This window comes from Pleurodeles waltl, chromosome 5 (genome assembly GCF_031143425.1).
Source record: "Pleurodeles waltl isolate 20211129_DDA chromosome 5, aPleWal1.hap1.20221129, whole genome shotgun sequence".
Lineage (NCBI taxonomy): Eukaryota > Metazoa > Chordata > Amphibia > Caudata > Salamandridae > Pleurodeles > Pleurodeles waltl.
Genome location: NC_090444.1, coordinates 683,882,880 through 683,905,080, shown reverse-complemented (window position 1 = coordinate 683,905,080; position 22,201 = coordinate 683,882,880). Strand labels below are relative to the sequence as shown.

General features: G+C 44.5%; 1 protein-coding gene across 2 annotated transcripts in view; it reads left to right on the top strand.

The window, feature by feature from the left end:
* The first annotated feature begins 6,947 nt into the window (after positions 1-6,947).
* The window catches only part of DYNLT1 (dynein light chain Tctex-type 1), a 68,757-nt gene continuing 53,503 nt past the window's right edge, over positions 6,948-22,201 (top strand). The window contains exons 1-2 of one of the 2 annotated variants that reach the window (XM_069234587.1): positions 6,948-7,032; positions 18,467-18,508. In XM_069234587.1, the coding sequence (XP_069090688.1) occupies positions 6,985-7,032; positions 18,467-18,508 (90 nt within the window). In that variant the 5' untranslated portion in view covers positions 6,948-6,984. Of the gene's footprint in view, positions 7,033-9,047; positions 9,176-18,466; positions 18,509-22,201 lie in introns of those variants that run through there. The other variant, XM_069234588.1, reaches the window with a different exon arrangement.

Genomic DNA, 22,201 nt, shown 5'->3' with positions numbered 1-22,201 from the left:
CAGTTTACAGCTGAAATGGGTGCAGTCACCTCCAGTGGCCACTAGATGGTGCTGCAGCACTGTTTTTCACACACACCACAACAGTCTTTCCTCTGACTGCAGTCATCAGCCTTTGTTGAGGATGCCAGTTCTAGGCTTCCTCTTTCCCCTAATGCAGCTGAAGCAGAACGGCCAATAGGAGGTGCTGCAAACACTATCCTCACTCTGCTGGCAGGCCATGGCTCTCGACCAGCCAGGCTGTTGTGGGGTTTCTCTCTCATCTCTGCAATATCGAGCCGCATGGAGCTGAAGCTGCAGACAGTGGGGGAAGGCTTGTACTGCAGGTGTGGCAGAGGCTCACTTCCTGCAAGCTCCTAAGGTATGCTGCATGCTCCTCTTCTCTTGCGTACTCCGCGCTGATGGGGTCTGTACACCGCCGGAGCGACCTCACCCACTCCACCAGGCGGATTCCAGCCCTCAATCAGTCGAGCTGCTTGGGGCAATTCTCTTCCCTCAGAAGCAGTATCCACGCTACCAACGGGTGTGTGTGCACTTTGGCTGTGGACGGGGCCTGAGACTCGTGTGGCAGGCTAACTCTTCTCCATACGATACCCTTTATGAAGGTAGTTGTGGCCCGATCTTTAGCACTCTTGCTTGTGGTGGGCTGGGGGAGTCTGGTATTCAGCACACATGTCGGCGCTGGTTTCTTCGGGGGCAGTGCTGGTGCCATGGGGCTGGCACATGAGGCAGACTGCTCCCCTTGCACTTCCACGGTGTCAGCAGGGGTATTAGGGGTGGTGCATTTGCTTTCTGTAGTAGCTTCCCCTCCTCTGCACCGATGGCTGCTTTAACAAGGTAGACTCTTCACGGCAGCACTTCTCCCACCTTTTAACGCCGGGACCAGATGCAGCATGCGGTACAGAAGACGGGCTTCTTCGCTTCTGAGGGGGTGGGCAGCACTGGTAGGTAAGCTGTCTTGCCACTGGCGAGCAGCAGCAGGGGCATCACTGGGGACACCGGTGTCCATGCAGGGTGGCTGTCTTGTTGCCCTGCACCAGTGGCTTTCGCACTGGCCGTGAGTGTGGGGGTGCCTTTAAGCACAAGCATCATTTCCCCCCAACGGATAATGGTAGAACTGCTGTTAGCACGCACGTGGGATCAGACCCACTCGTCACCATTGTTATGCCGTGGGCACTAGGCCCACATGCTGTACCGAAGGACGACAGACACCACTTTGTATGTTAGTCAGTTGGCCCAGGGCATGTGCGCCCAGCCCATTTTATTAGTAGGGTCACCTAACTGGTGACACCTATGATGGATGGGTGTGGGGTGAATGCGGAAGCCAGCCCTCAGCAGAGTGGCTGATGGAAAAACTAGATTGTATCCAGTAGCACACTACAGTCATCTTCCCTAGCTCGCCAAGATTAACTGCAGCAGACAAGGGAGAGCGGGAGGGAGGGAGTGTAGTACCGGCTCACAGGAAAAGAGTCTGTCCTCCAGACAACTGTTAAATGTTGAGAAGTTTATTCTTCTTTGACGCCAAAAGCACCTGAGCTAGGGTCAGCATCTTGAACTTTTCCTGTTTGAGGAACCAATTCAAAATCCTCAGGTCCAGGATTGGTCTCAACCGACCATCCTTTTTGGGAATCAGGAAGTACCTGGAATAACAACCTTGACCCTTTTCCTGCTCTGGAACCAACTCCACCGCGCCCTTTAAAAGGAGGACTTGAACCTCCTACTCTAACAACTGGAGGTGATCTGCTGAACAATAAGATAGGCGGGGCGGGAACTCCCAAAAGGGAAGGGTGTAGCCTTTTCCCACAATGCTAGTAACCCAGGCGTCCGATGTGATGACCTCCCACTTGTGAAGAAAATATAGTAACCTTCCCCCTACAGGAGAGGAGTGAGTGGGAATTGGTGGAAGCCTAAGGCTGCTTCCCCTGCAGCACCCCTCCAGAGGACGAGGAAGAGGCAGAATGCTGCTGAGAGGCTCCCCTGGTACGGACCCTACCCCTCCCTCTAAATGAACTATAGGTGAGAGAGGAGGTAGGCTGTTGGAATCTCCCCCGAAAGGAAGAGGAGGATGAGCCACAACCAAATCCGTGAAACCTCCTAAAAAATCTGGAGGAGGCAGAAGAAGTGGCTTGCAGTCCTAACGACTTGGCCGTGGCCCTGCTCTCCTTAAACCTCTCCAAAGCCGAATCCGCCTTGGCACCAAAGAGCTTGTCCCCATCAAAAGGGAGGTCCAACAGGGTCGACTGCACATCCGAAGAGAACCCTGAGTTGCGAAGCCAAGTCTGTCTTCTCGCAACCACAGCCGTGCCCATCGCTCTGGCCACCGAGTCAGTTGTATCAAACCCAGATTGGATAACCTGGGTTGCAGCAGCTTGAGCTTCTGACACGAGATTCAAAAGTCCTTGAGGAACCTCTGTATGCGAAGATGTTATCTCGTCCATCAGAGCATAAATGTACCTCCCCAAAATACACGTAGCGTTGGTGGACTTTAACGCCATGCTACATGACGAGAACACTTTCTTTGACCGCATATCCATCTTTTTGGAGTCCCTGTCTGCCGGCACTGATGGAAAAGATCCAGGCGCAGATCTTGTAGAACAGGAAGCCTGAACCACCAAGCTTTCAGGCGTAGGGTGTCTGGAAAGAAAGCCAAGGTCAGTTGGTGCAGCCCGATACCTCCTGGCCACAGATCTATTGACAGCCGAGGAAGATACCGCCTTCTTCCAGAACTCCAATACAGGTTCTAGCAGCGCCTCGTTAAATGGCAAAAGAGGTTCTGCTGATGTAGAGGCCGGATGTAAAACCTCCGTCAACAGATTTTGTTTCGCCTCAGCTACCGGCAAAGGCAGTTCGAGGAAGTTAGCTGCCTTCCTTATCACAGCATGAAAAGTGGCCGCCTCCTCAGTATACTCCCCTGGAGATGACAAGTCCCACTCAGGGGAAGTATCAAGGCCACTAGCTGTGTCCAGTCCATGTAGACCCTCGCCAGAGTCCTCAATGTCTCCTTCCTCCAGGACCCTCTGATACTCTTGTTCCTCCAAGAGACGGAGAGCACGTCTCCTCGAATGTAGCCTTTCCTCAATTCTCGGCGTCGACATGGCGTCTGCAGATGTCGAGGAACGACGCCGATCACCGGATCCGTCCGACGCCGGGTCAGGCGCCACAGGTAGCTTCAACGCCGAGCCAGGAGTCGGATGAAGAGAAGCCTGCCTCGGAGTTGCAGAAGGCCCTGTCGGTGTCACTGGCCGAAACACCGAAGCCGATGAAGCTGAAACCTCCGGAACCGAAACCTCTGGAGCCACCGGAGCCGACACTGGCACCGAGCCCACGTTCCCCAAGGGGAGAAAGGGCATGAAGGGTGCTGGTCGCAGCGGCGCCGGAGCACCCAAACTGAAAGCCAACGGACCCGAAGGCCCAGTCGGAGCACCACCTGGAGCCATCTGCTGGAAGATGGAAAACATTGCATTTAAAAATGCAGTATTATCGGCTCCAGGGGCCGGGAAAGCCGGATACTGGGGTGCCTGGATTGAAGGCGACTCCGACGCCGGCCTCGACGTCCGCGACGTCGGTGAGAACACTTGAGGCTGTGGCACCTCAAATACTGAAGGCGGCTGCCCAGGCAAAGACGGCGAAGCTGGAGAAGGCAACGGCGTCGAAGGATGAGGAGTGACTGTGGGACTGACCTCCCAAGTCTTGTGACGTCGAGTCGACCTCTCCTTACTCGACCGGCACCGTGATTCCCGACGGCGCCGGGAGTCTCGATGACGTCGATGAGACTTCGGCGAGGAGGATTTTCTATGGTGCCTCTTCTCCTTTCTCTTCGACTTCGCCATAAAAAGTTTGGCCTCTCGCTCCTTCAGGGCTTTCGGATTCATGTGTTGACATGAATCACACCTGGCCACATCATGGTCGGAACTTAAACACCACAAACAGTCCGAATGTGGGTCAGTAACCGACATTTTGCCCCCACATTCTCGACAGGGCTTAAAACCAGACTTCCTCTGAGACATAGTAACCCCAGAGAAAAACACTCAACAAAAAAAAAAAACACACTGTAACCGTCGAATGGCAACAGTAGCTCCCTCGAAGATAACCGTTTCGAATGGCACGGAAAAAAGGGAACTGACGTCGGCACGTCGGCGAGGACTCTTATTGCCTGTATGACGTCAGGCGGCGTCGCGTGGGCGAATGTGACGTCCTCGGCGACGTGCAGAAGCTAGGAAGAAGATTTCCGTTGAATGCTGGCGCAAAGGGGGTATTCATTAGGTGAGGAATCCACAGGTAGTTGTATCCATCAGAACAAAAGGACTCAGAGCGGGAGCCTTGAGCACCAGATTCTTGGCTGAAGAGAAAGCCTTATCAACATCAGTGGACCATGTAAACTTGCACCCTTTTAAAGTAAATTTCTCATGGGTTGTACGATGGAAGCATAGTTGGGAACAAATCGTGCATAGTACTCACATAAACCCAAAAATGATTTTAGAGAATCTTTGTCAGTGGGTGCAGGAGCTTTGAGTATGGCTTCAACATTGCAAATTTTGGTTTGATACCCTCTGGGGATATGGAATGGCCAAGATAATCAATTTGTTGTGCCAAAAATTTGCATTTCTCTGGCCTGACTGTGATTCCCCTATCATTGAGTGTACTACTAAGCACCTTCTCAAAAACAACAAGATGTTCATCCCTATTCTTTGTGAATACCAGGATGTCCTCCTGGAACGCTTGTACATTTTTTAGATCTTTAAATAGGAAATCCATAAGTCTCTGAAAGACACTGGCTGCTGATGCCACATCAAAAGGCAATCTCAGATACTTGTATGCCCCAAAAGGTGTGACGAAGGTAGTGAGGTCCTGCGACTCAACATCCAAAGTAATCTGATGGTATGCGGCATGTAAATCAATAACAGAAAAATATTTTGACTCGCCTATATTGGCTAGCATATCATGTATACGGGGCAAAGGGTGACAATCTACAAGAATGTTATTGTTGAGAGGCCTGAGATCTACAGACAAACGAAGCTCTCCTGATTTTTTCCTAGCTAGAACAATGGGAGAAACCCATTCCGATGACTCAGTTGGAGTTATAATACCTTCTCTCTCCAAACTTCCAAGCAATGCTTTCAAATCTTCCCTAACACTGATGGGTACTGGCCTGACCTTGTGCGAAATAGGATTGGCATTGGTTTTCAATTTGATTTTATGCTGGAAACCCAAAACAGAACCTATCTCAGACCTGAAAACTTTTGGAAATTTGGAAAATATAGCAGGCAAAACATCAGAATGCGTTTTCACAGATAACACTGGTAGTTCACCCAACACAATCGGATCAACTTGCCCAGGTCTGAGATGAATACCTAACCTGGCCAAGTCCATCCAACCAACAATGTTTCTCCCATTAACAGCTACATAGATTTTGGTCCAAGTGCTCCTGCCAAGAATTTGTAAACAAGCATAAAAAAAACAAGCAATTCAATCTCTTTGTCGCCAAATGCCTTGGGGTTGATATCAGGACTTTCCAGTGTAAAAGTAGTTGGCCAAAGAGAGTGAAAGTGCTGTCAGCTAAAATTGTGATGGGAGCACCTGAATCAGCCATGATTGAGAGTGACCTACCATCAATCAAAGCTAGACACACAGGTCCCTTAATGTTAATATGAGACTGATCACTATCAATGGTATGAATCACATTAGTAAATCTGTCCGAACAGTTTTGAACTTGTGAATTGTAGACATCTGTAGGGTTTTGAGAGGACCCAAACTCAATATTGTGTATTCTAACATTCGCGTTTGAAGGTAGGGATTTGCACACAGCTTGAAAATGTCCCATTTTTTGCACTTCATAAATTTTTTGACTATCGCTGGAAATGAAAAATGGTTACCAAGGTGGTTGTGTGAGCCACATCTGCAACGAATAGTTTTTCTCTTTTCTTTCACATTCCTTACAGTTGCAATAGTATAGTCACCATCTGTAATGCAAAAAACAGGTGAGAGACCCTCCTGGGTATTAAGAGCTTGCGTGGAAACAATGGATCCCTCAATACTTTTGGCAATGTCCATGACTTCAGAAAGAGTACGATTCCTGCAGGTAAAAAACCTTTCTTGCATTTTTTTAGAAAAGTAGTTGAAGACCAACTGGTCTCTAATATATGTGTCAACGGAATTCTCAAACTCGCAAGATGCTGCTAAAATGCGCAAAGCTGCAACATATTCCTCAACAGACTCATTGCTAGATTGTTTGCGTTTGAAAAAACTGTGTCTCTCCAACAGCACACTAGACTCTTCAGCAAATTCTTTCTTTAACCTCTCAATGGCCTCAGTGTAAACATTCCAGCACAGTCCCTGCTAGGAGAAGGTACTTGGGGAAGGTTGTCAAAAACATTTTGACATACTACTCCTAAATGATTAAATAGTAATGCAAACTTCCTGGGTGGATCATATGAAAGCCCATCTATGGCTGCCAAATAGTTTTCAAATATACGCATCCAACGTTTCCATTGTAACTCAGGTTTCCCTGGTCTTGACAAAAAAGGAGAAGGATTGATAGCATTTTGTGATGTTGCCATGAGGATGACTTCAATAGTAGACAATAGTAACAAGTTGTAAAACAAAAGATGAAAGAAATTAAAATGCAGGCTTCAAAAGTATATATATATATTTTTTTATATAAAAAAAATATTAATAGTGCAAATGTGAACCAACGAGAGGCTTGGAAGGAAATCCCAAAAAACAAGAGAGCAATGTTGATCAGGAACACTTTTAAATGTGAAGATAAATGAAAGCGAAAAACTTTACAGTCTATTGGGATTCGTGAAAATATCCCAACCTTCCAAGATAGCGATAGGACGGCAAACAACGTGAGTACGCTAGTTTCTGAAGTAGGTAGGGCTTCCTGAACAAACTGGAGAGAGAGAGTTGAGCACGAGGGCCGAGCGCGCGAGCAAATGTCGGCACGAGCAGGAAGGTTAAGAACAACAGTGAGGGCGTGCTGAGCGCATGAGGCCAAGCTCGCAAGTAAATGTCGGCACAAGCAGGAACGTAACGGTGAGTGCGAACAGCCGAAAAGGCAGTCAGAAAAAATAAAACACGCACCTGGGTAATGAGCCGGAAAAGAGAAAAGTCTGATGCGGCAATCAAAGCCTGTGGCTCCTTTTTTCTCTCGAAAACGTAACGCTAAGGTCCAAGCTATCACAGTAGTGCCCCACTCCTGGTACCAAAATGTAGTACCAGCTCACAGGAAAAGAGTCTGTCCTCCAGACAACGGTTAAATGTTGAGGAGTTTATTCTTCTTTGAAAAGATAGATGAAACGGTAAGAGCCACGGCTACAGCAGCCACCTGATGAGAGGTTCAGAATAACTGCCTCCCACCAGGAAAACAAAAGCAAACATTCCAACAGTAATGGAACGCCACTGCATCAGGAAGAAATAATCCTCCTGATGCAATTGCATTCCATAATGCATTAAAGACATACACTACAGGGAGGCGGAAGTTAGAGGAAAAGCAATCAGAGAGGGAAATGGAAAAGAAAGAATGGGTGGATGGAGAGAGATTGGGCACGGACAGTAGAAGGGAGGGAGCTGGTTTGAGCATGTTTGCCTGGGCTGCTTTGGTTTCCAGACCTGCACCCACATCTCAAACTCCGGCTGACAACATCAAACAAAGCAACAATCTAGTGAGCCTATTGTTGGCGACTGTTTGAGATACAGGACTGGAGGCAGATAATTGTGTTTTTACCCCTCTACAGCTGAACACTCCCGTAACCCGCCGTGTAGAGTGTTCTGCTATCGATAACCACGCGATCCGCATTATATAAAACCTGAACAAAAAAAAAAAAATACATTGGGGTCTTATGAGGCGGCCGCGTACCCCCACATTTCAGTTTTTGTTGTCAAAGTAAATACTTGAAACGCGCCTGGTGCAGCTCCGCCTGTGGTTTGTGTGGGTAATCGACGCTCAGCCGTTGCCTGGGACCACGTTACTATAGAAACTGTAAACTAATAGCCGCCTAGCGAGCACCTTGGAAACGTGGGGCGTGTATCACTGCATTCTAAAGGCTACGTCACAAGCCCAGGCGCGAGCTCTCTGAATGGCCTAGAAATAACAAAAGCAATTTCATAATCCAAACGGGCGGTCTGCACGCGCCCCTAGGTGGCACTCTTGTACAATTGTAATGAGCTCTATGAACCTCCGGAAATAGAATAGAAAAGTTAAAATGCAAGTTGTCGTAACGGAGCACCTCCTTGAAAGGTGAAGCTAATTAATGTATGTGTAAGCCTTCCGAGTGCTATCAAATCGAAATCCTTGGTTTCGATTTATTCCTAACATATATTTTGATCGGTATCCCTACTTGATTTAAAACACTTTTTAGGACAGTCCTTGTTGCATCGCGCTGAGGTCGCTCGAGACATTCCGATAATTCCACGTCTGAGTGCCCTGCATTGGAAGCAGGCTAGCGAGTTTAAGGCGGGTTTACACAAAAGACAGAATGGGAGTTGACAGCGCCCTGCAAAACAGTAGGGAAGAAAGGGAACGCGCCGACTATGTTAAAATTAATGGATTGCGAAGCTTTATTGAAATAAAAGCATGCCGGGGTAAGAGATGTGGCCTAACGGACAGAACTAACGACTTTGAAAAAGGGGGTACGGGTTCGCACTCCGGCGTCTATACCCCTTCCGGTAATGCTGGATCGAACACTTTTAGGGCCATATGTACGAGCACAATTTCCTATATGGGTAAAACTTTTCATACATACGGCCCTTACTCTCTCCGTGCCTATAAGTATTAGGATCTGAAATGTAACGTAATCTGTAGCTCATCTGTAGCGCTTCAATGCATTCACGGTATATAAAACCGCAAAAAATGATGCTTTCGAGCATAGTTTGTGATTTTGCCTTTCGAGGATGGTTCCACTTCCTAAAACATCAGTCAGCAGCTAATAGAACCACTTCGTCCACGACACTCTGGCTAAATGAACTACACTTTCCCTTTCCAATGTAGTCCTTTCTTTGTTTCAATGGACAAGGTACTCGGTGAGTCCTTTCTTAGTTTCACAGCTGCGCCTGCCGCGGGGGCGGTGCCTAGCGTGGCGATGTGTGTATCCGTTACCAGGGGCGGTGCGCGTGCGCAGTTTGTTGGTAAGGGGTCTGCCTAGGGCTGAAGATGGACGAGTTTCAGACGGCGGAAGAGGTACAGCATTTATGAAAGGATTGAGGGTTTGTTTGAGGGGCTGGAGAGTGGAAGTGGCGGCCTGCGGTTTTGCGGCCCTTTAGATGGCAGAGATTTTTCCTCTTTGTGTCAGAGAACGAGCAGCGCGAACTAAGACCTTGTAAGCCAGCCCTCCTCCCGCAGCCAAGAGACGCGTCGCGCCCCTATCCTCGAAAAATGCCTTTGGTTGTTCTGGGCATTGGGTGTTGGAGCGCTGCGACCGGTAAAGACGCACGCAGTGTCCTTGGACAGAATTCTAGGCGGTTCTCCCGTTAACGGTTTTCAGCTGGATGTGCCACGCTCTGCTGTAGAATTCCCTATCAACCCCAGATACCACCACCACCACCAGTGTAAAGCGTGTACACCCGACCGGTATTTAGTTTATCTGCGTGAGACAAAGAGCTGGGCTGTCAAAAGCGTGGAGTGCTCATGATACCCCCTCCCACTTTTCAGGGGCGGCCACTAAAGCGCAATGCGGTTTTGGGGTGAAAAAGGCTGCAGATCTACTAAAGAACTTATATTTTTTCGCTTAAGCTGGAGTCGTCGCCATGTCCCGTACAAGACGTAAAACGCAAACCATGCACTCCCTAATTCCCAGCGACTAGAAATAAATAATAGGTTACTACAAGCGTTGCTTCACCCTCCGACACTCTGTCTTTTGATGAATTATCATAAGTGCCAGTGAGGATAAATACCCGTCGAATAGCGTCGTGCTATGGGGACGTCTACTTTAAACCAATCCCTTGTGTATTTTCAGCTCCATCAGTAAGCGTGCGGGGGTTTATAATTTCAGTTTCCCCATCATGCCTACGGTCCTAAAAGTTCCAGACAGTTTAATGCTATTGGTATAAAACCAGACTGGCCGAGCGTCGCTTTCAAAATATAAACCCACGGGAAATATATTTAAAAAAAATAACCGTTATCAGATTTAATTTGACTCAAATGGTGTTTTGGTTTGGTTCTGTCATTACACAAGATGAAGGAATTATTGGAATAAGTCTAGCCACTGGCAATCAGCCTGGAAGCGTTCATACCCGTCATTCTTTTGCCTACCATGCCACCGCAATTTGGATCAGCCATATGCCAATCTAACTTGAACCCTGCTTCGATAGGAACAGTCTAGCCTGAACTGCCATGGTAACTCCTTCCTGAATCTGACAAGCGACTTAGGCAGTGGTTTAAATGGAAACATAGAAGTATAGGGTGCACACTCTTTATAGTTCCTGTTTGCTCCCAAGAAGTGCTGGTACACTCCTATTAAATGTATTACAGTAGTGCTGAGAAGTGCAGGTACTCACCCTTTCAAATTAAATGAATTCAGGTATTCAGTACCAGCGAGTACCTACCTATTTAAAGCACTGGACCTAGGACAGGTTTCACCCTTATTGGGAATCGTCAGTTGGGTGTAGCTTGGATCCAGTGGCATAATGAGCACAGCACCCACGTCTAGGCATACCCTAGCCACTTAAGGCAGTTTGTAGTAACTAAGCCACACACACACACGGAGTCCTTGTAGTGAAAGATACAGAGGTTTTATTGGTGAACGAGCAACATGACTTCCTCCCAAGCCAGCCAACACTAACTGACTTGTTCGGAATTTGCCCCTCAACATTCTCATTCTCTGCGTTCCTTAACTACGGAGTTGTTAAAGAAACACCGAGAATATTACACATCCTTCTCCTTTCACATTTTCTCTAATAAAAACTTAGTTACGCATGAAGACGATACACAGGGATCAGAACACAAATGTAACTGAAATGTACTAACGGGGAAGGGATACAATTTTCATAAAGATGCATAAAGGCGATATACAGGGAACTAAACAAACATGTAACTAAATGTACCAATGCAGGAAGGGATACAGTTTTCCTTGGTGAAACACAACCCAACAGGATTAAAAACCCACTTATGTAAACTGTACATAGTCTTGTAGATAACCTGGTGGTCTGCGTGTCCTCTGCCTGCGACCACTATTTGAAGTGTTATCATGAGAAACAGACTCAGGACTCCCATTCTCAAGTTCCGAACATCTGACTCCTGGAACAAGCAACTGATGCTCTGCTCTCCCCTTCCCATCTGACTTGATAACTAAATCATCATCACTCATCATCATAAAACTGTTGTACCTCTCTGAATTAGTGTCAACCATGACACTCCCCCCTTTCCTCCTTCCTTTGGTAGAGTGCCACTTTCCTCTTATTCCACTTATCACCGTTCTCCAACTCCACATGACTTACACCTACCTTCTTGACTCTGAAAGGACCCCAAAATTTAGAAAGGCCATGGACAACTCTACCATGCCTGATCTTAACCCAATCACCCTCAGTTATGCCTTTCTCCCTCACAGGTTTGCTCACTCCATCCGAATCACACACAGCACTACTAGTCAACCATGCTGGTACGAGTTTAGAACGTGGCTTCCTGCGCCTCATCCTCTCAAACTGAGAAGACCCCGTGGCTTTATTCACAGTAGTGCAATGAGCCCAAACAATCTCTTCCGCCATTCCTTTGACATCTTTTCCACTCTGAATACCCATTAACATGGTGCCCTTCACTAATCGATTCATTCTCTCGACCATTCCATTGGCTTGTGGATTGTAAAGGGCTGTGCGCCTGTGAATAATCCCACAGCTCTCCAAGAATTTCCTGATCTCACGTGAGGTAAGCTGGGTACCATTATCAGTTATTAGAACTCTAGGAAAACCTTCTTCCATGAATAATTTCTTCAACACTCCTATGGTACTCTTAGTACTAATTTCCTGCATAAACGTTACCACTACCCATCTTGAGTTTACATCCACCATGATGGCAGTATTTCTGTACAAATTCTTCACACCTTGCATAGGACCTATAAAATCCAAACACACTGTACTCCAGGGTAAACCAGGATCTTCAATATGCCCCTGAACTCCTTGTACACCAACTTTCAACCTTTTTTCACTCTCTTTACAAGTTGTGCTATCTACGACCCACTTAGAAATCATGTCGTCCATACCTGGCCACCAAAAATACTCTCTAACTCTCTTCTTGGTCAAGGTTTGGCCAAGGTGGCCTTCATGTGCCAATACAATTTTTTTTTCCCCGTAAGCCCTCTGGTGGAATAAATTTGTCATTCCTCATAGTTAGGTTCCGGTCTACCACGTACAACTCATCCAACAATTTTAAATAAGTTCTCAATGACGGGCCAACGGTACTGTCCCTCCTTTTTCCCTCTACAATCATTCGCACAACTCCTTTGAGAACCCAATCCTTCTCCATAGACGTTGTCCATTCATCCACCTAAAATGTACCTTCGCCCCAGCCCTCAATGTCATCCAACCATGCTACGGCACCTTCCTGTTCTTTCAGTGAATCTTCTGTCTTATTTTCCTACTCGGAGTCTAAGGGTAGCCTAGATTGACAGTCTGCTCAAGCATTCTCCCAACCTGGAATGTAACTCATGGTAAATCGATACTCTTGTTGCCTGGCTGCTAACCTAGCTAGTCTAGAAGAACCTTTACCTGCCCCATTGGGACTCAAGACTTTAAGTAACGGTTTGTGATCAGAGCGCAACGTAAAATCGATACCCCAAAGAAACGTTCTGAAATGCTCCACAGACCATACAGCGGCCAAAGCCTCACGTTCCATCACTGAATAGTTCTGTTCACAAGCTGTCAGAGAGCGGGAAGCAAACGCTACAGTCATCTCTTTTCCTTTACATACTTGGGCAAGCACTGCTCCTAGGCCACAGGCACTGGCATCCAAGGTCAACACTGTCTTCAAACGAGTGTCAAAAGGAGACAAAATACCCGACTCACAAATGTCTCTCTTGACTGCTTTGAAGGCAAGTTGTTGTTCTCTTCCCCACTTTAAATTTGACCCTTTCTTCAGTATTAACCTTAAACTTTCAGTTTTGTGTGCAAATTTTTCGACAAACTTGTTATAATACTCTATCAACCCCATAAAATAACGTAATTGGTCTTTGTTACATGGAATGGGTGTGGAGCGAATGGTGTAGAACAAATCTTCTTTTGGTCTGAAACCTTCTCCCGAAACAGTATGTCCTAGGTAATCAATTTCTTCCAACATAAATTTACACTTGTCTCTCCTCAAGGTCAGACTAGCCTCCCCCAAATTGTTCAAAACTGACTTCAGAAAAGTGTTATGTTCACTTACTGTCTGACCAAAAATCAATATGTCATCCTGAAAGTAAGTTACATTCTGCATTCCAGAAAACAAATTCGACATAATTCTTTGAAACACACTTGCTGCCGAGGACAACCCAAAGGGCATCCTAGTGAACTGAAATGTACCCTCCATTGTAATAAAGGCAGTGAGTGCCCTAGACTCATCGTGTAACTTTATTTGGTGGTATGCACTCCTCATATCCAGCTTTGAAAAGTACTTCCCACCCTTGAGTAGAGACAAGAGTTCATTAATGTTAGGAAGAGGAAATGAGTCTGTGACGACAAATTGATTTAGGCTACGTAAATCCACACAAAAATAGAGCTTGCCATCACTTTTTTTTTTTTGTGATAACGACTGGTGACACCCATGGAGAGGCCTCCACCGGTTCAATAATACCTTGGTCCATCATATCCTGCAACTTTTTTTTTTTTACCTCATCCCTATCTACCAGAGGCACCCTCCTCACTTTGTGTTTCATAGGGACTGCATCTTTTTTGATTACAATTTTATGAACATAGTTTTTCAGTTCTCCCAGCTTCTCATCAAAAAACAGCATTAGTGTCTTCAAGAATTTTCTCCAGATCCTCATCCTCAACCATTAAGATCTTGCTGTCAGAATGAGGATCGATGATAATATGCAAGTCAAATTGATGCTCCCACCCTAAAATTGGTGGTCCAGACTCAGCCACGTAGATTTTCCCTTCAAAGCAATGATTTCCAAACTCTATATGAGAAATAAAATAACCTAACACATCAATCTCTACCACTTGATATCCTCTGGGATTTATGTCTTTGGGTAGCAAAGGAACTTTATGCCATAACTCGATCCACAATGCCTTTGGTACGATGGTATATAGTGATCCCGAATCCACCGTTAGTTTCACTTTCTTATCAGCTATGGTAAACATTCCTTTGGGTCTGTTCTCCCTTCCTCTTTCTGATCCAGGAGCCTGAACAACTAAGATGCGATCACTAACACCGTTCTCTTCTGCCAAATCCACCACCGCAACTCTTGAATTGAAGTCATCCTTGCACATACGAGCAAACTGACCCTTACGACCACATTTCCTGCACTCTTTATTCACAGCGAAGCACCATTTAGCATCACTAGTATGAGCTGAACTCCCGCATCTTGCACATAATTTCGATTTAGACAAGGGTGGACTCCTGATCCCTTGTTTACTTGTTGTAGAACCACAGTGCTTAGAAGAGTTTGATTTCCTCATGACTACTGCAACCTCTTCTTCATTTCCAGGGCTACCACCCCCTTCCTTGTTAATTTCTCGCATGCACATTTCTGATTCTTCCACTATTTTTGCAATAGTAATGGCATCCTTAAGAGAGGGATTCTTAGCTACCCACAGGCGTTCCTGGGTTTTCTTACCCCCTGCACTGCACAATGAGTTGATCACGAATTAACTCATCAGTCATTGGACCGAATTTGCACTTAATAGATAATTCATGTAGACTAGAAATAAAGTCTTCTAACGACTCACCGTCTTTTTGTGGTTTAGTGTAACATTTATATCGTGACATTACTATATTTTCTTCTTTAGCAAACCTCTTCTCCAACCGTAGCTTTGCTTCTTCATAAACATCTCCTAGCAGTTGACCATCATCATTGCAGATCTCCGGCAAGTATTTGGATATGTGATGAGCTTCCTTCCCAATAGTATCTAACAATAACGCCTTTTTCCTATGCGCAGAGAAGTTTTGTCCATCTCATGCTACCACATAGTTCTCAAAAATATATATCCGTTCCTCCAATTGGACAGATGATTGATTTTTTTGGTCCAAAAATGGAGCTGGAATGTTGATGGCAGAAGACATCTCCAATTTCTAAAAGATAACACTCCAAAAGCCTTTGTGATGCTGTCTCTCAAGTGGTTGCTAAGTCCTTTCCTCTATTTCAGCAACATCGAGGATAGAAAAACAAAAGACGTGCTTCCCAGGGTGGTTGCCAAGGTTCTTTCCTCCACCACCACACCAACTATCTCCAATCACCGTGGAGCTGGGTTCTTTGCTTCCTCCTTCCTCTGGTAGAGTGCCAGCTCCCCGGTGTGAGTCTCACGCGACAAGGGAGAGAGATCCCACCGTCGTGCTCCTGCGCGTGGGGGCCGCAAGAAACCCAACCAGTCTCATTAAGCTATGGAGACTCCACGGTAAGTGACACCGTCTAGGAGTACCATAAAGAAAATTAAACAGTGCAGGGCTTCAGCGCACCGGGGACAAATGTGCTCAGGGACCAAACGCGCAGCACGCGCCGACCACATTGTACAGGTCTGCTTCCGATCGCGTCGTCGCTCACCTCGCAACGAGGCCACACACACAGAGTCCTTATAGTGAAAGATACAGAGGTTTTATTGGTGAACGAGCAACGCAACTTCTTCCCAAGCCAGTCAACACTAACTGACTCGCTCGGAACTCGCCCCTCAACATTCTCATTCTCTGCGTTCCTTAACTATGGGCTTGTTAAAGGAACACAGGGAATATTACACAGTACATCAGACACACAAAATGTGATGGGAGGAATGCTTGCAATCAGCCTAACCAGTGACAATTGCTCAGGGTAGGATTCCAACCCATCGTTCTTTTGCCAACCATGTCACCAGCCAAATTCAAATCAGTCTTGACCAACCCTTCTTTTATTGGTCGGACAGGGCAAACCCTTTGCATTCTTTGTGACAATACTCTTATTTTTGCCATACCCACCATAAAATGCCTTCATGTTAATCGTCACTGAGTGTTAAGTGCTCAGTAACACATGTCCAAGGACCCTTAAATCTTAAAGTGCACAAAATGTCTGAAAGAATTGATAATTCCTAAATAAAACACTGGATTTTCCTACCACAAATAATATGCAGAATTGTCAGTCTTATTAAGCATTTTCAGAAGAGCTTGCCATATTATGGACAGGTGTGGTGGTTCTGAATTAAATCAACATCTGAGTAAGATAAACGTGAATGTTTTAACTTATCTTTAACCGTTCCTTTCCCACTCTTGTGGTATACACAGTTGGAACATCCCACTGGAGTCTGCTTAGATTGTTCGTGAGTCTGTCAGCAAGCCCTGTTACCCTGTGGTGAAACTGGAGACCCTTCTATGTTTTACTTAGACAACTGTATTTACTAATAAAGTATTTACCTCTTTAAAGGACGTCTTTACTTAAGTGAAATTGGGAAATGCAAAAGCAGAGGAAAAATGAGAGCATAGTTGGCAATTCTCTCACAATTGTACTCTTAGTCCCCAGACACTTTCTTTTCATAATCTAGGTTACAGTTATTGTTTCCATATTAGATTCTCAATCTACAAAGCATACTTATCATTTAAGAAAAATGTACCTGTCCAAAATGATGGCTTCTCGTTTGCTTTTACCAACTGTTAGCCAACTATAAAAAGCATTCTAAACATCTTTCAGCCTTATTTCCTCCATTTCCATATTCAACCAGTCTTAATAGGATAGCTTATGAAGGTCAGAGTGCTCAGTTTGTTAATCTGCTCCTACGCTGTTATGGAATAAGAAACGATTGGCATCAATTATCTGGTTGACTTGAGGATTGTTATGTAACCCTTCAGGATCTTTCACATAATCGGTATGCCATATGGTGTTGCAGACATGTTGTTGCACACAGTGGCTTCCAAAAAGGAAGGTGAGCCTATCCAAGACCAGTACCGCTTAACATAACTTTGTTTCAGTGGAGGAAGTAAGACTCTGCCACACTGGCATTTATCAACATGGAAGACTTCTAGCAGTTAGTTAATTAGAAGTCCAGACCAGTGTACGTGACACCGGGGTTTATTGTGCACCACATTGACACTGATGATCATATACATGTCAGAAACATATGCTACTAGATGCCAGTCAATGACAACATAAAATGCAGGGAAACCAAGATGTTTCACTTCGGAGTGATGCACCAATCTGAAAGTTGCAGAAGCACATGGAATCCTTGTCTTCCAAGGTAGCACCTTGCGTTGGGTGGAGGTCTGAGATTTCCGACCCATTCCAAGAGCTGATGTTTTGATACCCAAAATAGATATTGATTCCCGAGCATGCGTAGTCTTACCCTTACTACTTGAGATTTCCTTTATAGATGATTTCAAGTGCAACACGCAGTCTTCAGTGTTGCTTAGTAGACCTCAAGGAGATGCTGCAAACTCTTCAGACAATTAAAGCAAGTAAGTGGGGCAGAACTGTCTTGTTTTCTGTGGTTAGGCATCAAAAGGTTGGGGTGAGAATGCATCTGTGGACAAGCCTGAAGTACTTTTGGGGACTGACACTGACTGTATAATCTGTGCAATGTAAGGCACTTGGAATCTCTAGTATTACATCACAACTTTGAGAGCAACATTAAAATAAAAAATAAAACATTTCTCAAAGATTAGTGTTAAACATATATATTGAAAAAGTTACACTACCCATAGCATTTGTTTTGAAAATATTTTGAGTGTAGGAAAGTGTAGAAGGGGGATGAGCATGTTCAAATATTTGAGCTCAGCATGTCTGCTGTACAAAAAACTAATTTGTTTAAATTTAAAAGGCTACTGGTGATGTGCTTGTTGATCGCATTCGTCATGTTAACCTTGAAGTCACTCAAGATGTATGTTAAGTCACCAATAAGCTATTTACTGATTATGTAATATTTTTAAGGGGCATTCCCCTCACTTCAACTTCCCCATAAGTGCCCTTTGTTGTGTGGCTGGAAATACGAGGCAAGTCGTTGTTTCTGTAACAGTGGTGTTTTCTTTTTTGGTAGTACTTTCTAAAGTGAGATAATTAACAATAAAGGTTTTCTTCTGGAATTTGCCACATTGACATTCACTGACCTTTTCGTAGTCACAATGCGGTCACAACTCAACACCCATCTCATTGTCTTGTCTATTCCGCACAGTTTAATAACACAGTCTGGAAAAAAATTCCCTCTGAAATTTGAGTTTTGTGCAGTGGGGACCATTTGAGTTCTATTAGTGTTGGTAGAAAGATCTAAAGACAAAATGTTATTCATGTATGGTAAAAACCGCTAGGTTTGAGTCAATTCTATCTTCTTTGTAAGTACTGGGTCCTATGATGATATTTTAATGTTCAGTAATTTTTTGTTTTGACAGACCTCCTTTGTGGTCGAAGAAGTGAGCAATATTATTAAAGAGGTAAGATGCCCGCCAACGCGTGTGCACTTTTCTGTTATTCTTGCAAAATTTGTTTGGTCTCGTAATATATTTAATGTTTTTAATGTGAAGTTTTCTCTATGACCTATTGCCATGTACATAGTGCTGTGAAGTTTTAGTTTGACTATAAAACCCAAGCAAAACAGCTCAAATTCTTCTGTAGGTCGAAGGTTGCAAGATATATTAGGGACATGCCGAAAGCTGACCTAGGAATGTATTTCGCCTGTTGCTTAACTTTGTCTGTCTGTTTTGTTCCTCACAGTTGCTTTCTTTCTATTCACTAGCTGTATTTGTTTTAGCTCATCCAGCATGACTTTGTCATTTCTGTGGAGCATAGCCTTTTTACCATCTGTGATCAGCTTCTTTTTGCCACAAGTGCTTGCTTTTCATGAATTCTTTACATTTTCCTGAAGCACTCCACTAGAATGCATGTGTTTTTCCGAGTTGTGTCCCTTGTGTGCTTCCCTCCCCCCCACCCCCCTTTTCCTCTGTCTTGGCCGAGAAGCTTTATCCTTTCCATCCCCACCCGCTCCTCCTTATGCACCTCTCACCCCACACCACACTGCTGTCCTTCTTAATTAAATTTTTAATAAATTATCATTCTGTAGTGTCCTTTGTGCACAGAGACTCTTGGAACCTCCGCCTAGTCCATACCTCAATGCTAGTACCTCATATGAAACTAGTTACCTGTGAATTAGTTATACTTCTAAAGCTATCCATGCCATACAACTATATTGCTTTGCTTCTCTTGATATCTGTATCCTTAATCCCATGGGGGCACCTTACGAACTGAATGATAAGAAAGCATGTCTCCGTCACGATTCTCAAAGTGGGCAAAATGGCTGTGAATATTGAATGTCTTCGAGAGGTATTCAGCACATCTGTTTGACAGTGAACCCCACAGTTAAGGTCACACCTTTTGACATTCTGAGGCTGTCATTGGCATAATTGGGGCTGAAAATTAGTGTTCGCCACTAAAAATTGTATGGTCACACCTTTTGATTATTAAGTAAAATGCTTTAGTAAGCAGGGTGTGATGAATATTGCAAGAAACACTTGATGTCTAATGGGTGAAAAATTAGGAGAATGTATAGTTTTGGGAGTTCCTTTGTGGGAATGTGCCTAGAATATCCTAATCAAGAAGGTTTTCAGCCTATCGTTGAGACTACATGATGTTCATAGAGACTTTGATTTCCCAAAGTTGTAAGCAGTGGACCTGTTCGCAGTGGTGGAGAACTGTGGTTAGAGCTCCTGTGAACTCAGCAGTGTTTACGTATCTTGTTTTATGCACCTCCGATTATTGACTCCAATCCCTTAAAAAAATGGCCTCCTCCCACTCGCTCAGTATCACTGACAATGCTGGGGCTCTATGCTCTACATTAGGTCCTGAAAGAGCTCCTGTGCCCCGCTCCAACTTCATTTAATCATTTAGGAACATTCAAGGTCCGAATGGCCAGAAACTTGTCTTAGTGGGGTGTAGGGTGTGTGATTTTAGAATACTTTAGCGTAGCGATATCCAATAAAAAAAATGATGTAACTAGTAGGGGTGAGGGGCAGGTGAATTTGGAGGGTAGAGAGGTTTGGAGTGCCAAAAGGAGTAAAGACGTTGTTCTGAAAAACAAACATTGATATTATTTGTGTATCAACCCCTACACTACCATGTAAGTAGTTACAGGAGACGGACTTCAACATTGTTGGCACCACCAGTCGGATCCCACTTTCACCCACCACATGGATCAAAACCTAATTAAGTGTGCTTATGGAGAGTAATGCACAATACCCAATGTTATTAACAAATTCTCTACATCAAGACCGAAGAGTCTTGTCCCCAAGAAAAGGTCCAGACATTTGGCGGGTTAACACAGATATCCTGTGCTATTATACATTGCACGGGAGAGCCATGTGGTATTACTTGTATTGATGACATAATCCTGCATCCTGGAATCTATAATTTCCGAGTGTGAAATTACTGCATCACTATTACTAATGCTGCTGTATTGTGGGTTTGAAAATGATTCATTATTAAAGAAGAGAAAAATGGTTGTGAATGTTTTAATAGCTCCCTTGTCCTTCTTGCTGAATAGTAGGGCCTCCCTGTTGTGAATGTAAAGAAGCGGCTTCCTGGAGTGAAATATAGGATAAATTGCACAGGAGTATTTCACACATTTATCATGCAGCTTTAGAAAGGAGGAGGCAGGATCTATTGGCTTTGTCAATTTTTTTTGTTTTGTTTAGCCAGCTATGATGAGGTTACTAGCCATGCCATAGCCCTTTTTAATGTGTGTATATATGTATGTGTGTGTGTGTGTGTGTGTGTGTGTGTGTGTGTATATATATATATATATATATACACACACCCGTGCTGTGCAACCACACAGCTGTGCATCATGGCTAAAAAGACATTGACACCCCCCCAGCCAAATAGCTCTTGCATGCAGACTCAAGTACTGTTTGGCTTTTTCCTATTTAAAAAAAAAATAAAATTAAGCCCTGCTTTACAGGAGTATGGCTGAAAGTAAAAAAGAAAAAATATGCAAAGCCTAATGGCTTTGCCAATGCTTGTTTCATAGAATAACGTAATTAGAGGTGGACATTTCAAAGTCAGTTACTTATATGTGCTTTTCTCATGGCTACATTATAGCACGTAGATGAAAAATTATAGCGTCCCCTGTTAGAAACATGTAACCGTGAGGGTTCGTTGAGAAAAAAAGAAGAAACATAATGCCTGCTAAGCTAAAGTGAACTGAACTAAAGGAAAAAGAGAACACTGTTCTTGTAAGAGCTCAGCAGTTGTCCCTCTCCCAGCATGCACCGTATTGGCAGCTTGCCTCAGAGCCCCAGTTTTTTTTCTTCTTCTTCATGGTGACTGAACTCTTGAACGGTTCAGAGTGAATCACATTCCTCTTACCCCTTCCCCCTCCCCCCCCCCCCCCAAAAAAAAATACTGATTTATCCTTTAAGCCCCATCAGCTGTCACAGCTGTTTTGTCAGGTGGTAAACTGATTTTCTGCCACAATGCCATCACTTTTTGTTTGAAGTGCTTCATGTGGGAGGAAGAAAGCTGCCACAGATCCAGGGTCTCTCTGTCGTATACGTCTGTCCTGTGTATTTGGTCGATTCTTGTTTGTTATGCAGGAAGATGGAAAAAAGAACACTAAAAGACAGGGCAGCAGTTTGCATGTGAGTGCTGTTGGGAAACCTGAATGCCGAGTAAGAAAAGAGAAGTCAGAGGCAATTCCGAGAGGGCGAAAACCTGTGAATATACCGAAAGCTAAAATTCTGTTTAAAGCCTTTGTCACCTCAAGGGTTAGCATCCAAGCCATGAATGATGCAGACGAGTACTTCAGTATCACCATTTGGGAAGATGCATGTGCCTACCTCACTGAGTTTTTATTTAAAAAAAAAAATCATTTTTATTGATTTTTGATACATATAGGAAAACAAAAAATACAGCATATCAAACATTCCCCTCTAGTATAGTAGGCAAGTCGAATATTGGCCAATTATAGCGTTTCTTGTAGTTATTTTACCCTTTGGTTGCGATTTCTCCAGCATCAAGCTTATGATTTGCCGTTTTCGTGCATATCCTCTTTTATGGCTATCATTACAGTGAAGGATGGGCAATTTCCGCAAGGTGTTGCAGTGGCCCTCTAGTCGCTGTTGATTAATATATCG